Source organism: Coffea eugenioides, chromosome 6 (genome assembly GCF_003713205.1).
Source record: "Coffea eugenioides isolate CCC68of chromosome 6, Ceug_1.0, whole genome shotgun sequence".
Classification (NCBI taxonomy): Eukaryota; Viridiplantae; Streptophyta; class Magnoliopsida; order Gentianales; family Rubiaceae; genus Coffea; species Coffea eugenioides.
The window spans coordinates 4227609-4246590 of NC_040040.1; the positions used below are offsets into that span (position 1 = coordinate 4227609).

At 38.5% G+C, this 18982-nt stretch overlaps 3 protein-coding genes across 3 annotated transcripts; all 3 read right to left on the bottom strand.

Annotated features, from left to right (window-relative positions):
- Nucleotides 1-1381: 1381 nt before the first annotated feature.
- On the bottom strand, nucleotides 1382-5592 carry LOC113775859 (mRNA-decapping enzyme-like protein). The gene is made up of 8 exons (XM_027320896.1): nucleotides 5144-5592; nucleotides 4693-4733; nucleotides 4533-4582; nucleotides 4071-4215; nucleotides 3575-3631; nucleotides 3106-3229; nucleotides 2339-2806; nucleotides 1382-1826 (listed from the first exon to the last, which is right to left on the bottom strand). The coding sequence occupies exons 1-8, from the start codon at nucleotides 5330-5332 to the stop codon at nucleotides 1770-1772; spliced, it is 1131 nt and encodes a 376-aa protein (XP_027176697.1). The 5' UTR covers nucleotides 5333-5592; the 3' UTR covers nucleotides 1382-1769.
- A 653-nt stretch (nucleotides 5593-6245) lies between these two features.
- LOC113776347 (casparian strip membrane protein 1-like) lies at nucleotides 6246-7388 on the bottom strand. The gene is made up of 3 exons (XM_027321482.1): nucleotides 7039-7388; nucleotides 6789-6912; nucleotides 6246-6654 (listed from the first exon to the last, which is right to left on the bottom strand). The coding sequence occupies exons 1-3, from the start codon at nucleotides 7314-7316 to the stop codon at nucleotides 6436-6438; spliced, it is 621 nt and encodes a 206-aa protein (XP_027177283.1). The 5' UTR covers nucleotides 7317-7388; the 3' UTR covers nucleotides 6246-6435.
- Nucleotides 7389-8344: 956 nt separating this feature from the next.
- On the bottom strand, nucleotides 8345-13644 carry LOC113773298 (mitochondrial fission protein ELM1). Its single transcript, XM_027317913.1, has 10 exons — nucleotides 12677-13644; nucleotides 12382-12551; nucleotides 11860-11956; nucleotides 11451-11600; nucleotides 11214-11340; nucleotides 10130-10242; nucleotides 9995-10058; nucleotides 9340-9433; nucleotides 9147-9255; nucleotides 8345-8776 (listed from the first exon to the last, which is right to left on the bottom strand). Exons 1-10 carry the CDS (start codon nucleotides 12779-12781, stop codon nucleotides 8681-8683), a joined length of 1125 nt encoding a protein of 374 aa, XP_027173714.1. The 5' UTR covers nucleotides 12782-13644; the 3' UTR covers nucleotides 8345-8680.
- Nucleotides 13645-18982: the final 5338 nt, after the last annotated feature.

An 18982-nucleotide genomic window follows, 5' to 3' on the forward strand; every position in this document is an offset into this window, starting at 1 on the left:
ACTGAGAGTTTTCTCAATTCGCTGCAACACTTCCAGCAGAGCTCGTTTAAGGTTGATCTTTGTTGGACTGGATTTTTGGAATGATATGGAAAAAGTGACAAATCCGAGTTGTGCCTGGACTACACTCAATGGGGGCACAACCGATCTTCTGTCCCACATCCTGTGCCATTCTCTGTCTCACTTTTTATTATATTGCTATTTCTCCTTCATAAACATCATGTTTTAGTTATTTTTTGTTTCATTAAGATCCAATAACTATTAATTCAGTAATAAATAAATACAACAGCTTCAAAAAAATAATATATAATAGAAAATTAAAAAATACAGCAGAAAAGTCATAAAAAATCTCATTTTTTATGCATTTTGATTTTTTGAGCTTGTTAAATTTTGTGTATTACTGAATTAATAGTTATTGGATCTTAAGGAAATAAAAAAGAACTAAAACATGACGTTTATGAAGGAGAAATAATAATATAATAAAAAGTGAGACAGAGAATGATACAGTGTGCGGGACAGAAGATCCGTTGGGCAATGGGGGTGTCAAGCAGCCCCTGGGTATGGAGTGCTAGGGCTGTATACGAGTTGTAACCAATTTCGGACCATCATTGGGACGGATTTGTTTACGAGAACAGTTTTAACTTCGAAAATCGGTTCTTGTATTTAGCACATACTTCAGTGAAAATTTTAAACCCCCCACCCCAATCTATTCGGCTTTTGGTAATTGAACTGAAAGAAGGATGAGGAAAACATTAGGCAGCATCCTGTTCGAATCAATGCTTTGCCATGCCTCTAAAAGAAAAGAATAGTAAACGAACTAATGAGTGGGATAATTTCGTATATCCCGATTCCATAATGGTGAAATAGGAAAATTGACCAGATATCCATTTGGGCCATTTTTTTTTTGGGGGCGGCGGGGGGGGGGGGGGGGGGGGGGGCTGGGGCTGGTCTGTCAATAATTAAGCCTATCCCACGGGGAAAGAACCATTGGCTTATCAATTTATAATTTAACAAATCCGACCTCAGCAACCAATGCCTGTAGAGTAGGACCTTCACCTAAGGTGCAACTGGAGTAATTTACTTCAATAAACGCAAGTCCGTTTGAAGAAGCCTCTGCGGCTCTGCCACAATCTCGCACAAATGTGTAGGAGCGGTGTTGACTTTCAGACTATACGACTTAGGAGCATTCTCATCCGCAAGGATCAACAAATCTGTACCGCTCCCCCGCCCCCCCACAAACCCAAATGGAAAAACTAAACAAAAATATCAAATGGATATGCAGTTCCCCTTTTCTTTCAACAGCTTCAAACTACTATAAATCCGCGCCTTAATTTTTACCTGTTCTATAGTTTGTCAATCTCCCCATTAATCATAAAAGAAAAGATGAAGCAAATGAAAGTTAATAAACTTCAAATCAGCTCAATTAATAAGTTGAAACGATGAATGGTGACAACTGGATTTTCTCTGATACCCATCCTCTTTGCCATTGTTGCCGCCACCTTTTGCGAACTAAATTGGACAAATATATCTCTGGAAGCAATCAAGCCACAGCAAGAGGAATCTATACATCTACTTGTATACTCGCTATGACCCCTAAATCAAATTGTTCATATCATTATCAACAATTGCTAACACATGAATACCTGAAACCACTGAGACAGCAAGAAAGGATAAACCACAAACTTCCACAAGAACATCCCCTTTTGATTAAGCAGGCATATACAAACTAACCACACACAACTATATTTTACAAAGTTATGGTTACAAGGATATCATGACTGATGCGCTTTCAGCAATGCTTGGTAAAACATGTCAATAAATTGGTTATCCTGCCACAAAAAGCAAAAAAATTTAAAAATTTTAAAAAAAAAGAAACAATAAATAAATACAATATGATAAAATAATATATCTAACTACACAACTAGTGTCCTGATATGATTTTATTTAAATTTTTGCTTAAGATTATCGAACACTTCAAAACTTGAGCATATGCTGGTGTATCCATTCTTATCAGGATTTTTATTTTATTACGTTTCACTACATCATTCTAGCTCATTCACCACACACACTTTTAGCTTTCTAAAATTACCTCCATTAGCTACCATACAATGTATACATCATTATAATAATATCCAAGTGAAGTTCTATATCATTCGCGTCATCGCAAAACAGAAGTAATTTTATCGCAATGACATCCAAAACTTTGTGCCAAAACTAAAACACATGGAAATTTTTTTAATCAAAATGAAAAGACATCAAAGCAAAGATGTTTTTGCTGATATTGACAAATAGGATGAAGATGTCGAACAAAACAAAAATTTGGTAATAAACGAGTAAATACCTGAACAAGCATTAGAAGTGCATCTCTAACTTTTTCCCTTGTCACAGGTCCATATTCTGTCACAGTTGTGGGATTTGCAGTAAGAGATGGAGGTGGTGTTGGAGGAGGGAATGGCTGAAGCATTGGGGTACCATGCGGACGCTGCAGGTTCAATAGAGGATGAAGAGCAGGAGATGAAATAGATGAGACAGGTGGGATCAACAATGAAGATGATGAAGAGGTTACAAGAAAAGAAGAAGGCTTGACTAGATTAGCAACTCTATTACTGCTGATATGGTCAGATCCATCATGCGTGGTCATCATTGGAACTGACGAAGAGGTTCCAGAAAATGGTTGGGCTTGGACAGTTGGAGCATAAGAGGGGGTGACATTTGAGACATGGGATAAAGGAGCAGTTGGTGCACTAGTATGATAAAGTTGTCCAGATTGTAAGCCCTTTGAGAAGCTATTTTGCATATTCATAGCCGTCTGCAAACAATTGTCAAAAGAAATAAGTGTCTATAACAGTGTAATCCTACATTCTTGCAAAGAATCTTGATCAATATTCACTTTCGAAGCAGATAAGACTGTGTCATATGCATGATACAACAAACATAGTATGTGTAACAGATCAGTTGCTTTGCTTAAATTAGATGCATGTAATAGCTTTTTCGACTTTTTAGCACCTAAAATTAAGTTATCTCCTTATTTATCAATTCAGCTTATATACCATTTAATTCCTATATGATCCAGAGTAAGGTATGATTAACTTATCCAAGAATCCTCACACTGAAGAAGTTTTCAAAAGAAGAATCCTCAGGCTGAACTGATGAAATGGTGGGATTAACTGATGGTTCCAGTGGTCCCTCAATCACTGCACTTGTTGGCACTGCTTCAAGTTCTTCAAACTCACTAAAAGAGGGATAAAAAGAACAAAAGAAAAAATGAGCACTTGATATAACAACCAACAGATTGTCCAAGCAGAATATTCTTCTGCATGCTATAACACTTTATTGGCAGCACTGATGACATCAACCAAGTCACTCAAACAAATTTAGGTTCTTCACTTTGCTTCACCCAGTCAAAAAGCAAACAGTAGTACTAATATTAAACAAATGAAGACAGAAGGGGGGCAGCAGGAGACAACCGCCCCCTCCCCCCAACTCAGGATCAGTCAGCCCTTTACTCTATTTCCTAACAGGAAATAGCAGGCTGGTAGCACCAAAAAAAATCCCCCATTTAAGATTTGCTTCATACCTTTTGGTCGGAGTTGCTTGTGGCTTTGGAGGAACTTTTGAGTATGCATTTAGAATCCTGCATCAGAAAGCAAAGTCAACTTGTCAAGGGCACACATTATCTATTTATGTATACAGACACCAACAATAACACCCCTCTAGAACACATTTACTCTTTAAAGAATATCCAAGAACATCAACTACAGTACCATTGAGTACGCCGATAAAAAGAAAATTATTTTTGTTTGCTAACCAATAATGAGTCTGTCTTAAAAATGCCAAGTAAACATATTGCATCACTGCAAACTGAAGGTGTATCTCTCTTCATTTATTCAGGAAGTAAATAGGGTGGGTGCAATTAATACCAAATGAAATACTTCAACATACAAATCAATTACTTATAACCTTTCATTCAGGGCACATATCTTCTATATAAATCTAAGACCGAGAAAAGGCAACATGGAGCTAACAGGGAAAGAGTGACAGCAAGTCGGGATAGTGAAGGAATAAGATAATACCTAGTGAAGAGATTGGCAACCTCCTCACATTCCACAGTATTGTAGAACCAAATACCGTTCACTTCTTGGGCAGCATTGCGGTATAACAAGTATGGAACTTGAATTTCAAACTCAAAATCGCTCAGCAGATCCTCCACAAGATTTTCTGACAACATTAAAAAAAAAACGTCAACAAAAGCACAAAAAGATTGGCTTAATGACATCAAGAAAGCATCAAGATATTCCAGTGTGGAATGGGTGTTATTCTGTTCAACTACTGATCAATCTCTTAACATATCATTGAAGCTGGCAAGCGGATACTCTCATATTTCAAAATCCAATGTGAAAAGGCAATGAAGGGGTTTATTTTAACGAGCAATAATATTTGGAATTAAACAATCATCATTAGTCAGAACTTCAAACAAGAGATTCACTCACAAACAAGAAGCAAAAAATATAAGAACATGTACAACGTATGCAAACCTGTACTCAGCCGGTTCATGACAATGAACTGAAACCGTGGCTGTGTGTTCCTGATACAAACAGTAAACAATCATAATTGACGGTTGACTGCTAATCAGCACATGAAATGAAAGATTTACGGTTGAAAAATCAAGATAACCTCATGTAGTTGGACTATCACCTTTTAACTACAAAGAGAGACCCTTCAACATCCTTTCGACTCTGCAACCAAATCGAAAAGAAAAACCAAAAGACATCAGAGACGGAAGCCCCAAGCATCCATCCGTTGGTGCTGCCGCCAATGAAAAAAAAAAAAAAAAAAACATATCCAAACTCCATCGATTGAGTGTAAGAAACAGATACAACACTAGCAACTTCCTTAGTCCTTCCCATCACTAGTTTCAACTCAGTTACATCTGGTAATATCGCACATGTATGAATAAAGGTATAAGGCTCTTAGGCATTATTAGTATCCTCAAGTGCATTCGATCTAACAAGTAATACTATGGAATTTACCAAATTCTTGGAGAAGTAAGCCAATTCCTACCAGCCTTGAAAGAGATTAAATAGGGCGAGTAAAGTAAATTGCACCAGTAATCTAAAATTAGTAGCGGAATTGAATTGTTACCCACCCACTGATTGAGGTCGAGGTTGAATTCGTAGAGAGTGACGTGAGCAGCGATCATCAAGATCTCTTCAATGAAGGGGTCAATTCTTTGGAGGACCGTGAGATTGAGCTTCTTAGTGCAGTGCTGGTCCAAATTAGGAGTCAGCTTTCCGGTGAGCGAGGAGGTCGTTGAAGTGGACAACGACGACGACATCTTCTTCTTCTCCAATTCTACTAACTGTTTGAATTCCGGAAACGGCAAAACCCTACTTACCAGTAGCGTAATTACTGGAACCGAAACCGAGTTTATCTATGGACTGCCCAGAACAGAAATAAAAAAATTTGGTAGGAACAGACTCCCGAAATATATATACATACATATATGTAAAAAGATGTCTCTATCTATACAACACATTTATTGACGGACTATACGAGTATTTAATAGTAAACTTGATCATTATCAAAAAAAAAAAAAAAAATAGCAAACTTGATCGACTTTGCCGCTGAGGGAGACAAAGGCCGAAGTTTGTTGGGGGGGGAATTATTTATTTTTCTATTTTTTTTAACCCTTTCTTATTGTACTATTCTTCTTTCGGGGGGATAGTGAGCTATTAACGATAGAGCAACTCGCACCTTGGTTGGGGCCTTTGGGCTTCCATATTTTACCCCCCTCTTCAGGACAGCTCTTTGGGCTCAGACCAATTTGCAACCTCCAGAAATTATCCCCAAAAAAAAAAAAAAAAAAAAAAAAGACGGGGAGTGTCCCAATTGGTTATAGCCCTTCGCTCGGTAATTTAAAGTATACCATTAAAGATCCAAGAAGACAACGGAAATAATAAAAAAGAAAAAGAGGAAGAAGAGGAATCAAAGTACTTGGAAATAATTTGAACCACTTAGGTCTGAGAAATTAGAATCATGTTTCATCTCAACTAGCCGCTTCAGTTCCATCTTAAAATGTTTGCACAATTGTTTTAGAACCTCTTATTTATTTTTTTACTTCATTTTGTTGGGCAAAGAGTTGGAAGCAAAATGCAAAACACATTTTGGTAGTTTCGATCCATTTCTTTGGCACAGGGACAATATTTTGTTCTTAACAAGCAATTCTCGTGAATACAGCAAATTGAATTGCAATCTTTCATCAATAAACACAAACTAGTTTGTCTTGTTTCCCCTCGTCTTGACTGATTAGGTCCTTGTTAACCAGAAAGAGCTCTCAAGATTAACCACAACACACAAACACACAGAATTAATACAATTGGATAATTGAAGAAAACAGAAATGGTTGATCGACCAGTAAATTTGATCATATCTCCTGGATTAGTAACGTTTCCGAAGAGCCATAGCAGAGAGCACCACCAGGAATATTAGGAGGGCGACCGTGGTGAATCCTGCAATCACAGATCCACTAGTCTTTTGGCAGAAATCAGTGAACTGCTGGCATATTGCAAGCCAGTTTGCATTTGGATTTCCTTGGTGAGCCAAGTAGACCATAGCTGCCGCTGCAGCCGAAGCAGATGTAGCCAGAGTTAATGCCAGCTACATGGACAAACACACGTAACTAACTAGGATCAGTATACCAAATACCAACACGATAATTGATAAAGAAACCAAAGCCGCCATGAGATATGCAGATTAATTATGGTGCTACATGTAGGAGCTTATTCAATTACCGTATCGAAGATGATTAAGAGGAGCCTGGGTGCTACTGCATGCGGACGAGCAATGCACACTATGGAGAAGGGTATCGATAGGGCAAGGTAGGCACAAACTATGGCCATTCCGATCACAAAGAATCTGCGTACAAATTGACGGCATGTTCAGTTGTAAAGAACAATAATCTGAATTTGGTAGCATTTTAAGTAGGCGTAGTAGACAGCACTGGAAGCAGTATCAAGGAGTGGGGTTGTTGAGGTGACTTACGAGAAGGTTGGGAGATCATCATAACTGGCTTGGAACTGGAAGAATTGAGTGAAGAAAGGAAGAGTTTGTTCGGCGGTTCCCATGGAAACGGTAGCGCCTAAAGCGGCCGCAGCAGCACTTACTCTGAGGATGAGGTCGAATATTGCAATCCCCCTCTTGTATCCTCCTGCCTTTGCACGCTCCGCCGGACCTGATCTTCCTCCCAGAAGTGGCGCCTTTCCTTTTCTTTCCCTGCCGGTCTCGGCGATGTCAATCTTGGCTGACTCAGATTTCTCCATTTCCAGACTTTGTTGGCACTCGAGAGATTCTTGTATGTAATGCGGATATTTGACTAACGAAATTAGAGAGAGAGAGAGAGGGTGTACAAAATGCAACTTCTTCTTGCTTTTGGCTTCGCTAATCGCTTGTTGATGAGAATGCAAGAGAATCGAACCTTTATATAGAAGACGGAGATGCAAGTCAATCAATGATTTCTAACTCTAATAGAGAAGTGGGAGGCCAGCTTATGATTCACTTAATGGAGCAAGAAGAGTGGAATTATTAATTATTTGCATCGACCTTTGAATCATAACGCAATAGGTTATGATGGGGTGGGTAGCTGGGCGAGACAAGATAATATAGGATGGATGGATGGATGTTCATATTAATTTTGATGATCAGTACAATTGTCTTTAACCGATTTGAAGTCGAATCATTTATGTTTGGAGGCTGGAGGCGTCAACGGGACTGCCTAAACCTCTTGATGCACGTCAAAAGCTCTCGTCATTCGGGGGGTAAACATCTCATAAGAACTGGGTACAGGCGCCACTAATTAATTCTTTATTGTGTATCATCTTCTGTATTTAGTAGTAGTATTAGACTTGACTGGAGGGAATGTAACATTGGATGGAAAACGGTTTTTCTTAAGACAAAACTATACAACTTTTTGTTTTGTCTTTCAGAAAAATTGCTACTTTATTTGCATGATTAGTCAACTAAACAACGAGCTTCTGCCCTAATCCATTATGATGGACTTTGATTCTTCGGCTCACTTTTCTCCTAACCCCTTCGCGCGCTCCGGTGTTCACGTATACCATTTTGTAAGATTTAACTTAAAAACGATTAAATTTCATGGTTTGACCATCAGTGGACTCTACATAGACTAAATGGATGTATGTAAGTCGAATGGCCCTATTTCGGTCAAACCATTCACAAATTATTTTGACACATTTGTTAGCCTGACTAAACCTAAATGGATTCCCGCTGATCGATGGAGGGTCAATACAGTCAAGAGCGCATCTGATCAATATAAATTCATTCGCATAAACCAAAAATCCACAACAAATTCAGTTCTCTTTTTTCTTTGGGTTTTCCCTTTTTTCCCACTTTGGGGCGAGGGAAGGGGCTTATTGTTGTCTTGTTTTTGTTTCAGGGTTTTTTTTTGGGGGTGGGGTTGATACATATAGAGAGTTGTGAACATTATAATAGGAAAAGAAACGAAAGCTGATAATAATCGATGTCATGCCCTGGAAGCACGCCTGCCCTATTCACATAGCTAAAGGGGGAAGAAAAGGGCAAAAAAAAGCGAACTACTCGCAACAGACGCAAATCATAGAGGGGAAAAGTAATCGAGGCGACTTCACTCACCACACACTCACAGTGCCTACAACCTCCACCCACGCTGAGCCAGTGCTGTTATCACTTGAGCAGCTGCCTCCTCAGTATCATTAAGTGGAACGTACTTCCATCTTTCGGACATCTGAACCATATAAGAGGACAAAATTTTAGAATTTACATATCAACCGTCAAGAGTATATTTGCAAAAGAAGCGGTCTGCAATGAAGTCAGTACGCTTAAATGGGCGATTATGTAGTATTCACTTCCATTGCACAACAATGTTAATGAAAAAATACTTAGCTGAAGCAAAATACTTCCCAAATTGCATGGACGAAAATGGATGAAGGAAACATGGGACCAAAAGCAAGTGTCAAATAACTCTGCCCCACACCCCCACACAACCCAAAAAAGGGAAAAAAATGGAGCCATCAGATTTTAGAAGTTCATAATGCTTCCCAATTCCTTCTACTCATGATAACCACGGACTGAGGTTGCAGTAATAGATAACTCACATCTTCTTCACCAGTAAATGGTCGAACAGCTCCCCGATCTTGCAGAGATTTGTGAAAGTCTGCAAACTTCCACTTACACCGCTCCGTCCCAATAACATAAACAGGCTTCCTGCAGCAACAAGCTTTGAACTAGAAACAAATAAACAATTTAAACATATGTAAAGGACCTTAAAATCCTCAACTGGAGAGTTACCCTGTGCTGCAAGCCTCGCTCAACATGCTAACTGAATCAGCTGTAATGACAAACGCATCACCCCAAGCTAAATGTCCCATATGTGGATTTGGATCTGACAAGTATCATATTCGACAATATTTCACAAAGGCATGATGTCCAAGTGCAAAAGACTCCAAATTTACGTAAATTAGATATTGTAAAAGGAATGCCAGATGTCCTACTTTGATATCCTCATTCAGTGGACTTTCTAGTAATACCTGTTGCCTAAAACGATTTTCATTTGTCTAGACCTTTTCTAAAGGACCAAAAGCATAAATGCATGCTAAAAATAGATTCATCATGCCCTCTTCTGATATAAAAAAAAAAAAAAAAAAAGCAAAACAAATTAAAGAAATATGGAGGAGTGGAATCCCATTAAACAGGCTCAAATCTATTTAGAATTCTATGAATCCTTTGATTGCTGTCCTTCGCCCAAATCCTCCAAACAGAGTTTCTCAAGGGGATGATCTTTTGTGTTAAAATACCGAGAGATACTTGCGTGCACAAGATATGCATAGACTGGCTTCTGTACTTATAATTTTGTGTATAGCAGATAAACATAGACCTAGTTGTTGATGAATTGTATCAATCTACATTTCTCATGAAGGAAAAGGTGAACAAGCGTAGGGAGTACCTTGACCATTCCAAATGTAAACTTTAGGATGACTTCCAAGTTCCCTGACGAGGATGTCTGATACCTGTTTACTAGAGCAGTTGCAAGCTTTAGATCTATCAGCCAAATGGACAGCAAGGGTCCAGAGGAACATACCTGCTTTGGAGTTCTACGAGAAAAAGACACTCTTAGGCTGCCACAAGTTGAGAGAACATTCAGCAACGACGAAATTAGCTGCTTAGCAAGATCTACCCCATATCCACAATGGCCTGTATTTGTAAGAACACTAAAAGTTACTGATTATTGCAATGGGAAATTTTATTCTTTATCAAAGAAAACAAGTGAATACCAGTATTCCAACAGAATAGATGCTTCATCTAATTATCTTGTCCTTAGATTTAACAAAAGCTATAAAACAGGTGCTAGTGCCAGATGGAGAATCAGTTTCAAGTAAACAGCAATTTTAATTGTATAACATAACATGAGCCTGGTCTAGATTTCTAGTTATGAAAATAAAAAAGTAACACACTAAATCTTATTCTGAGTAAAGCTTATGTTTCACAGTTCCAAACACTTCAGACACCTCAAGCAAGGAAATTTATAGTCAGATTAAATGGAAGATAAACAGAATATTTCCAAATTTCATAATAGCAGTATATCCTGTATGAATGAAAAAGATAAACAAATGCAACGATTCCCAATCAAGGGATGGCCCCTTACTGAAATGTTCAGACATTGATTTCTCATGGCAACAGATAAAAGCCACTGCTGATAGGGAAACATAAAACTTTGAAGAAAGCAAGTACTTGTACACGTGCTAGACTACATGCCTTCATTCTGCATTGATATGAGAAGGCTGAGGTATCCAAATTTTGAAAATATCATTGAAGAAAATAAAAGTGGGTATTGAGAAGAAACCTGTGGTCAACAAAAGAGTGACTATGTTACCAAATGTACGATGAGGCCGAAAAACTCAAAATCTTTAGGTAGGTAACTACTAGATGGATGCAACACCGTAGTTAAGGCACTAGTCTCTCGTGGAGAAAACAAGCATTCTCACGCTTGCAGCTAATTCATCCTCCCAGAAACACACAGAATTAGAATAATATTGCGCAAGAGGACAACCATGATATAACTAAACTAAATAACTTTAACAAGAAGACAGATGATTTTTTTACTGATACCCAGAACACAAGGGTCAATTATACTGACATTACAAGGCTCAAATGCATGAGATTACCAGTAGGCCCCCCAATGTTGACAACAACCAATGGTTTAGGCAGTGGAGACAACTCATCATGCCAGAGAGACGCAGCTCTGTGCAGTGCAATAGAATCAACCTGATGCAGAGCGCCTATGGTAAGTACCTGACATACCACATTGTGATTGCTTCAGAGTCAACAAAGAATCCAAAAAGCTGCATATAGAAGTTCATTTGATGAAACTAATCTGGTTCAAAGATATATCAAGCACATACAACTTTTTGGTCAGGAGGTTCACGAGGAGTTATCCAACCTCGAAGAAACCAGGGAATCTGTTGCTGTCCCTCAGGTGCCAAGGGATAATAATCATGACGAGGCGTGACCACTAGATCAAACCTATTTAGTTTTGATCGGGGATGTTGAATCTGAAAGCATAACACAGAGGCAAAGTTATTTATGAAGCAATGCAGCTGCAGAAGTCCACAACTCACTTTGTAAACTACATAAACCAAACTATCTTGCTATTGATTTTGAAAAGAGAAGGAATAGACGAGAACCAATTAGGTTGACAAAATGAGATAATCAAGTTAGACATGCCAGCCCTGTTTCAGGCAAACATGGATAGAGAGTTAGAGACACAACCATAAAAAACAGACTGTAAAGATTGTATGAGCCATCTCGAACCTGAACAACAAAAACATTTTCCGGAGCTAATCGTTTTATAGAACTAGCAACAGAAATAGTATCCCGCCCTGATGCAACCACCAATGTAGGGCCATCCCTAGAAATTTTAATTGAACACACTAGAAAATTAGATAGAACCCCAATAATTAAGAGGAAAAAAAAACAGAATCAATTTAGCAGCATTCATATGCTTTAAAAGTTGATGATAGAATTCAGAGTATAGTACAAATAAGCCTGAGATGAAGCTAAAACTAGAATCATAGTCGACAAAGATCACCTGAGATAAACTGAACACGACACAAACCCCACCTCCAAAAAAAAAAAAAAAAACCTCAAACACGCACACACCCCCCATAAGTATATTGATGGAGGTACGATCTTATTTAGTCCACACAAACAAGAGAAACCAGACATATATCAGGGGTAATGAGTAATCTCAAGTAAAATAAATAGAGTAACCAAAAATTGAAGTAGTTGAAACCAAAGAAAAAAAAAAAGAAACCAAAGAGCAGAAATACATACTTGTCCAACGTTTCCCGCGCCAGTTTCGCAATATAATGTGCTTTAGCTTCTGCAATACCCGAAAATCCTGTAACACGAAATCTCTTCACGACATTATGAAGGTTTTTATGAAGGGAAACTGGCAACCAGCGAAGCCAATCATTAATTCCTCCCCTGGGTCTAGTAACACGCTGCAATTAAATTTCAAGTGAAAGTAAAACTCAATTTCAATTTAAAAAAAAAAGGAAAAAAAGAAGCATTGGTTCTAGAATGAATGTACTGAATCTCTAATTTCGTCAAATGATTTTACTCTTACGTAGAGAGTGTGAGAGAGCCCCAAGGCTCGAACCAAACCGAGGCATTGGTTCTCCGCGCCGGCAATACCGTTGCCGATTATAACCGCTCTCCTGATTGTTGGCATATATAGGAAGGACGGATGGCTGGACGGGTAAAGGATGTAAATGGATGGAAAATTGGCAGAAAGATGGTACCGTAGAAATTCTTCCCAGTAGAGGTTTTGGAAAGGGTTTTAGCGAGGGTTAAGAAACAAACCAGTTGACTTTGAGAACTGAGAACGCTAGCTCAAAACGACAGCGCAGTGTATAAGCGATGGAGAGCACGACTCGAAAACGCGAGACGCAAACAACGACGGAACCAAAATTGATTGAGAAAATAAACCTGCTAGTCAGTAGAGTCTTGAAGGAAAAATACTACCCCAGGCAATCTTTATTCACCAGTAAAGTCCCTCAAAATGCTTCTTGGATTTGGCAAAGCCTTGCTGAGGTGCGCAAAGAAGTACAGAAGGGTATCATAAGAAAGATAGGAAATGGCAAGGCTACGAGTATCTGGGAAGATTGTTGGATTCCAGACAGTAAAAGTGGGAAACCAACAACACCAAGACCACCAGGATGTCATTTAAAGCATGTGTCAGATCTTATCATCAACAACAGATGGAATGTTGTATTGATATTCAGAATATTCAGCCAGCAAGATGCCGAAAGAATACTGAGGATACCTATAAGCTTTACAGGGAAAGAAGATGGGCATTACTGGATTCATTCTCAAACTGGACTTTACACTACTCAATCTGGATATAAGAATTGGCTGAAGGAAAAGGAGCTGGAGAGTATAGGAAGGAGGGATGAAGCAGGGACAAGCTATGAAGGATCTATAAAGAGAGCTTGGAAATCACTTTGGAAGCAGAAAGTGTGCCAAAAAATGAAAGTATTCATATGGAAATGTCTGCATGGAGGGCTCCCAGTGAGAGGTGAAATTTACAGACGAACGAAGCAAGGAGATCCTAAATGTGCAGCGTGTGGTGAAGAGGATGAAACAGTAGAACATGTTGAAGCCGCATTTGTTGACCAAATGCTTTTGGTGCTTCGTCCCACATCGGTAGAAGCCAAAGGAATTCTTCCTTTGGTTTACTATAAATAAGGGAGCCTGATGAAGGAATAAACTCGCACCACTTAAGAGAGTTATATGGGCTATTAGCTTCTTAAGTCATTTAGCCCATTCAGTCAAATATTTTAGGCTCTCTTATTTTGAGTTTAGAAATATTTTCTAAACTCTTTTGTAAGTGCCTATTGGCCTAGGAACCACTTTCCTATGGTCTTTTGTATTTCTTCTTCATAGTAGAAATATTGCTCCTCCCTCGCCCGTGGACGTAGGTCAATTTGATCGAACCACGTAAATCTTCTGTGTCTCTTATTTGTTTTGTTATCCGTCTTTATATGGTCGGTTTTACCGCCTAATTATTATATGGCTGGTATCTACCGCCTATCTATTATATGGTCGGTTATACCGCCTAATTTGTGCTAACTTGAGTTTGTCTATTTCCTGGCCCCCGGTCCTAACAAACTGGTATCAGAGCTGGTTATTATATTTTGCAAGACAGGTTCATCTGGTGGGGCCCGTTCATCTGGTGGGGTCCGTCCATCCTGTGGGGCCCACTCATCCTGTGGGGTCCGTTTATCCGTGGGGCCTGCTCACCTTGTGGGGTCCGTTCATCCCCATGGGGCCCGCTTATCTCGTGGGGTCCGCTCACCCTGTGGGGCCCGCTCACGAGACTTGCATATTTGTTTGGCCAATTTTTTGGGACAAATTTTAAGTTACTGATTTTGTGGCAACAATGACGATAACAAAGACGGTTGTCGAGAAATTCGACAGGAATGTCAACTTCGGAATGTGGCAGCTCAAGATGGAGGCCATTCTTGTTCAAGACGGAGTTGATCTAGCGATTCACGGAATCGAGAACAAACCAGAAGATGTAAAGGATGCGGATTTCGCCGATATGGATAAGAAGGCCAGATCCAGCATAATCTTAAATCTCTCCGATGAGGTATTGCGTGAGGTAGCAACGGAGACTTCGGCCAAGGCTATGTGGGATAAATTGAAAGCCTTGTATATGAAGAAGACAGTCGAGAATCGGCTATATTTGAAGCAGAGTTTGTACATGTTTCGGATGTCTGAAGGTACATCTATACTCTCCCATCTTGATAAATTTGATTCCATTATTATGGATTTGGGAAATATAGATTCGAAAATTGATGATGAGTTTGTTAGGACCGGGCCAGGAAATAGACAAACTCAAGTTAGCACAAATTAGGCGGTATAACCGACCATATAATAGATAGGCAGTAGATACCAGCCATATAATAATTAGGCGGTAAAATCGATCATATAAAGACGGATAACAAAGCAAATAAGAGACACAGAAGATTTACGTGGTTCGGTCAAATTGACCTACGTCCACGGGCGAGGGAGGAGCAATATTTCTACTATGAAGAAGAAATACAAAAGACCATAGGAAAGTGGTTCCTAGGCCAATAGGCACTTACAAAAGAGTTTAGAAAATATTCCTAAACTCAAAATAAGAGAGCCTAAAATATTTGACTGAATGGGCTAAATGACTTAAGAAACTAATAGCCCATATAACTCTCTTAAGTGGTGCGAGTTTATTCCTTCATCAGGCTCCCTTATTTATAGGAAACCAAAGGAAGAATTCCTTTGGCTTCTACCAATGTGGGACGAAGCACCAAAAGCATTTGGTCAACAAATGCGGCTTCAACAAATCTCCACCTTGATGAGTCCCCAATATCGAGTGATTATAAACTTGCTCCACCTTCTTCATATAAGCCCTAATGGGCTTAAATCACCAATAGCGAACACCAACCAAATCCAAGCACTGCTTGAACTTGTAAACTGGAAGAGGTTTCGTAAACATATCGGCTGGATTGTCCTTAGTATTGATTTTCTGAATAAGGACTTTTCCCTCAGCAATGATATCCCGAATGAAGTGATACTTCACATCAATATGTTTCGTCCTCTCATGATACATCTGATCTTTAGTCAAGTGTATGACACTTTGACTATCACAGTGAATATCAGTAACACCTTGATATAGATTTAACTCGCTAAATAAACTCTTGCTAGCCATTTTCGGCTATCTGCTGCTCAATCATCAAAATCAGATGAAGAGGAAGATTATATGGCACGGGTTCCTTATTCCAGTGCAGTCGGCAGTATTATGTATGCAATGGTTTGTACTCGTCCAGATATTGCACAAACAGTCAGTGTTGTTAGCAGATATATGTCTTGCCCTGGTAAAACACATTGGCAAGCTGTGAAGTGGATTCTCAGATACTTGCGAGGTACTTCAAATGCATGTTTGGAGTTTGGAAGAAATAATAACACTTTGGTTGGTTTTGTAGACTCAGACTACGCTAGGGATCTTGACAGGAGAAGATCACTTTCAGGCTATGTATTTTGCATTGGCGGTTGTGCTGTCAGTTGGAAAGCTACTCTACAACCTGTCGTAGCTTTGTCTACTACAGAATCAGAATATATGGCTGTGACCGAGGCAATCAAAGAAGCCTTGTGGTTGAAGAGTTTATTTAGCGAGTTAAGTTTATATCAAGGTGTTACTGATATTCACTGTGATAGTCAAATTGCCATACACTTGACTAAAGATCAGATGTATCATGAGAGGACGAAACATATTGATGTGAAGTATCACTTCATTCGGGATATCATTGCTGAGGGAAAAGTCCTTATTCAGAAAATCAATACTAAGGACAATCCAGCCGATATGTTTACGAAACCTCTTCCAGTTTACAAGTTCAAGCAGTGCTTGGATTTGGTTGGTGTTCGCTATTGGTGATTTAAGCCCATTAGGGCTTATATGAAGAAGGTGGAGCAAGTTTATAATCACTCGATATTGGGGACTCATCAAGGTGGAGATTTGTTGAAGCCGCATTTGTTGACCAAATGCTTTTGGTGCTTCGTCCCACATTGGTAGAAGCCAAAGGAATTCTTCCTTTGGTTTCCTATAAATAAGGGAGCCTGATGAAGGAATAAACTCGCACCACTTAAGAGAGTTATATGGGCTATTAGTTTCTTAAGTCATTTAGCCCATTCAGTCAAATATTTTAGGCTCTCTTATTTTGAGTTTAGGAATATTTTCTAAACTCTTTTGTAAGTGCCTATTGGCCTAGGAACCACTTTCCTATGGTCTTTTGTATTTCTTCTTCATAGTAGAAATATTGCTCCTCCCTCGCCCGTGGACGTAGGTCAATTTGACCGAACCACGTAAATCTTCTGTGTCTCTTATTTGCTTTGTTATCCGTCTTTATATGGTCGGTTTTACCGCCTAATTATTATATGGCTGGTATCTACCGCCTATCTATTATATGGTCGGTTATATCGCCTAATTTGTGCTAACTTGAGTTTGTCTATTTCCTGCCCCGGTCCTAACAGAACACATGTTGCTACAATGCAACAAAGTAAAGGAAGTTTGGAAGCTAGCGCCTGTACAATGGGATGGCATACAGCATGTATCTAACTGTTTCATGAAATGGTGGACTGCAATCATGGAAGCTCAAAAAGAGAGAGGAGGAGAGGACCATGCGAACCTTACCATTAATATTCTCTGGCAGATTTGGAAGGCCAGAAACGGGAGGGAGTTTGAATGCAAGGAAAAGGAGCCTCATAGAGTAATACAAAAAGCTGTGAAAGGTTGGACGGAATTTGAGGAGGCCAACAAAGGGAAGGAGACTAGGAAGAACACTCAGGGAACAGAAATTCTGGAATGTGCTGAGCAAGACCAAAGACAGAGTGAGAACCAAGCCAGGCTGATGATCAAGGTCCACACCCACCAAGACAGAAGGCAACAAATGGTGGGAATTGCAGTCACTGTGACAGACTTAACAGGTTGTCTACAAGTGAGTTGGGCTTTAAGGGAAAGAACGTCAGGAGATACAAAGCAGGACCTAGCTGGTGCGGTGAGGGTTGCACTTCTGAACGCAATCAATCAAGGCTGGACATGTATTAAAGTGGAGCTGGAGGATAGTGAGTTGGTAGAGTGCATAAAACATACAAGGACAAGCAATCAACAGATGGCTACTCTGTTGGAGAATATTCAATCTATAAGTAATCTGTTCCAAAAGTGTACTTTCTCTTTTGTTGAATCAGGATTCGTAGGTAGTATCAAATTGAGCATGTATGCTCTAAAAATCTTTGTTGATGAGGAATGGGTGAATCCCAATTTGAAGTGCTAGACACTAAAGTTTTTAGTAGGACCTTTGTCCTGGTGTATGGACCTTTGTCCAAATATGTACAGATTTGAGTAATTTATAAAGCTATCGTTTCGACAAAAAAAAAAAAGACCCTTCAGTAATTTCATCTTTTTTTTTTCTCTTTTTCCTTCTTGGTTGGTTTTTTTTAGGGTTATTATCACTTTACCCCCTTAATGTTTGGTACTATTATTAATTTCCCCCTTAACGTTATATTTTAGTCATTTTACCCCCAAAACTAATAGTCAAATTTAACGGAGTTTGTTGATTAAAGTGAAAAGACATGTTTAACTCTTAAAATTATTATCACTTTACTCCCATAAAATATAGTTTCATTATCAATTTACCCCCTAGAGTTTTTTTTAAACAATTTATCCTACCATTAAAACCAACTTAACAAGTTAAAAAATTTTAGAAGAAAATACACTCCTCTTTGCATAATAAAAATAATAAAAAAATTTAAAGTAACTCTTCTCCTTTTTAGTATCAAGAAAAAAAGTCAAAATATTAATTTCTTTTTTCTTGACAAATTTATTAATATTGAAAAAAAAATAGAAAGATGGGGAGGGAGAGGGGGGGAGAGAGAGAGAGAGCTCAATTCTTTTTTTAAAAAATTACAAATAAAAAAGAATTAAATACTTTTATTATTTTAAAATTATTTCACTTTTTTGTTTACCACCAAATTCTAATCCTAATCTCGATAACCTTAAAGTAATACGATAATGTTAGACTTTTCTTTTTTTGCAAAATCTAATTTTTTGTCTCCTTCTTTCCTATCTCTTTTTCTTTTCCTAGTATTAATAAATGTGAAAAAAAAAAGAAATTTGAGAAAACCCTTTATTTTTATGATTTTCGATCTCTTAAAGTAAAAAAAAAAAAAGAATAACCATTCCAACTTTTTTATTTTTAATTATATATAAAAAGGGTAAATATATTTAAAATTTTTTGACTATACTAGTTAGATTAACGGAGGTAAAATGGCTGGAAAATAATGTTAGAAACTAAAGTGATTGTATCACTATAATCTAAATGAATAAAATGATAATAAC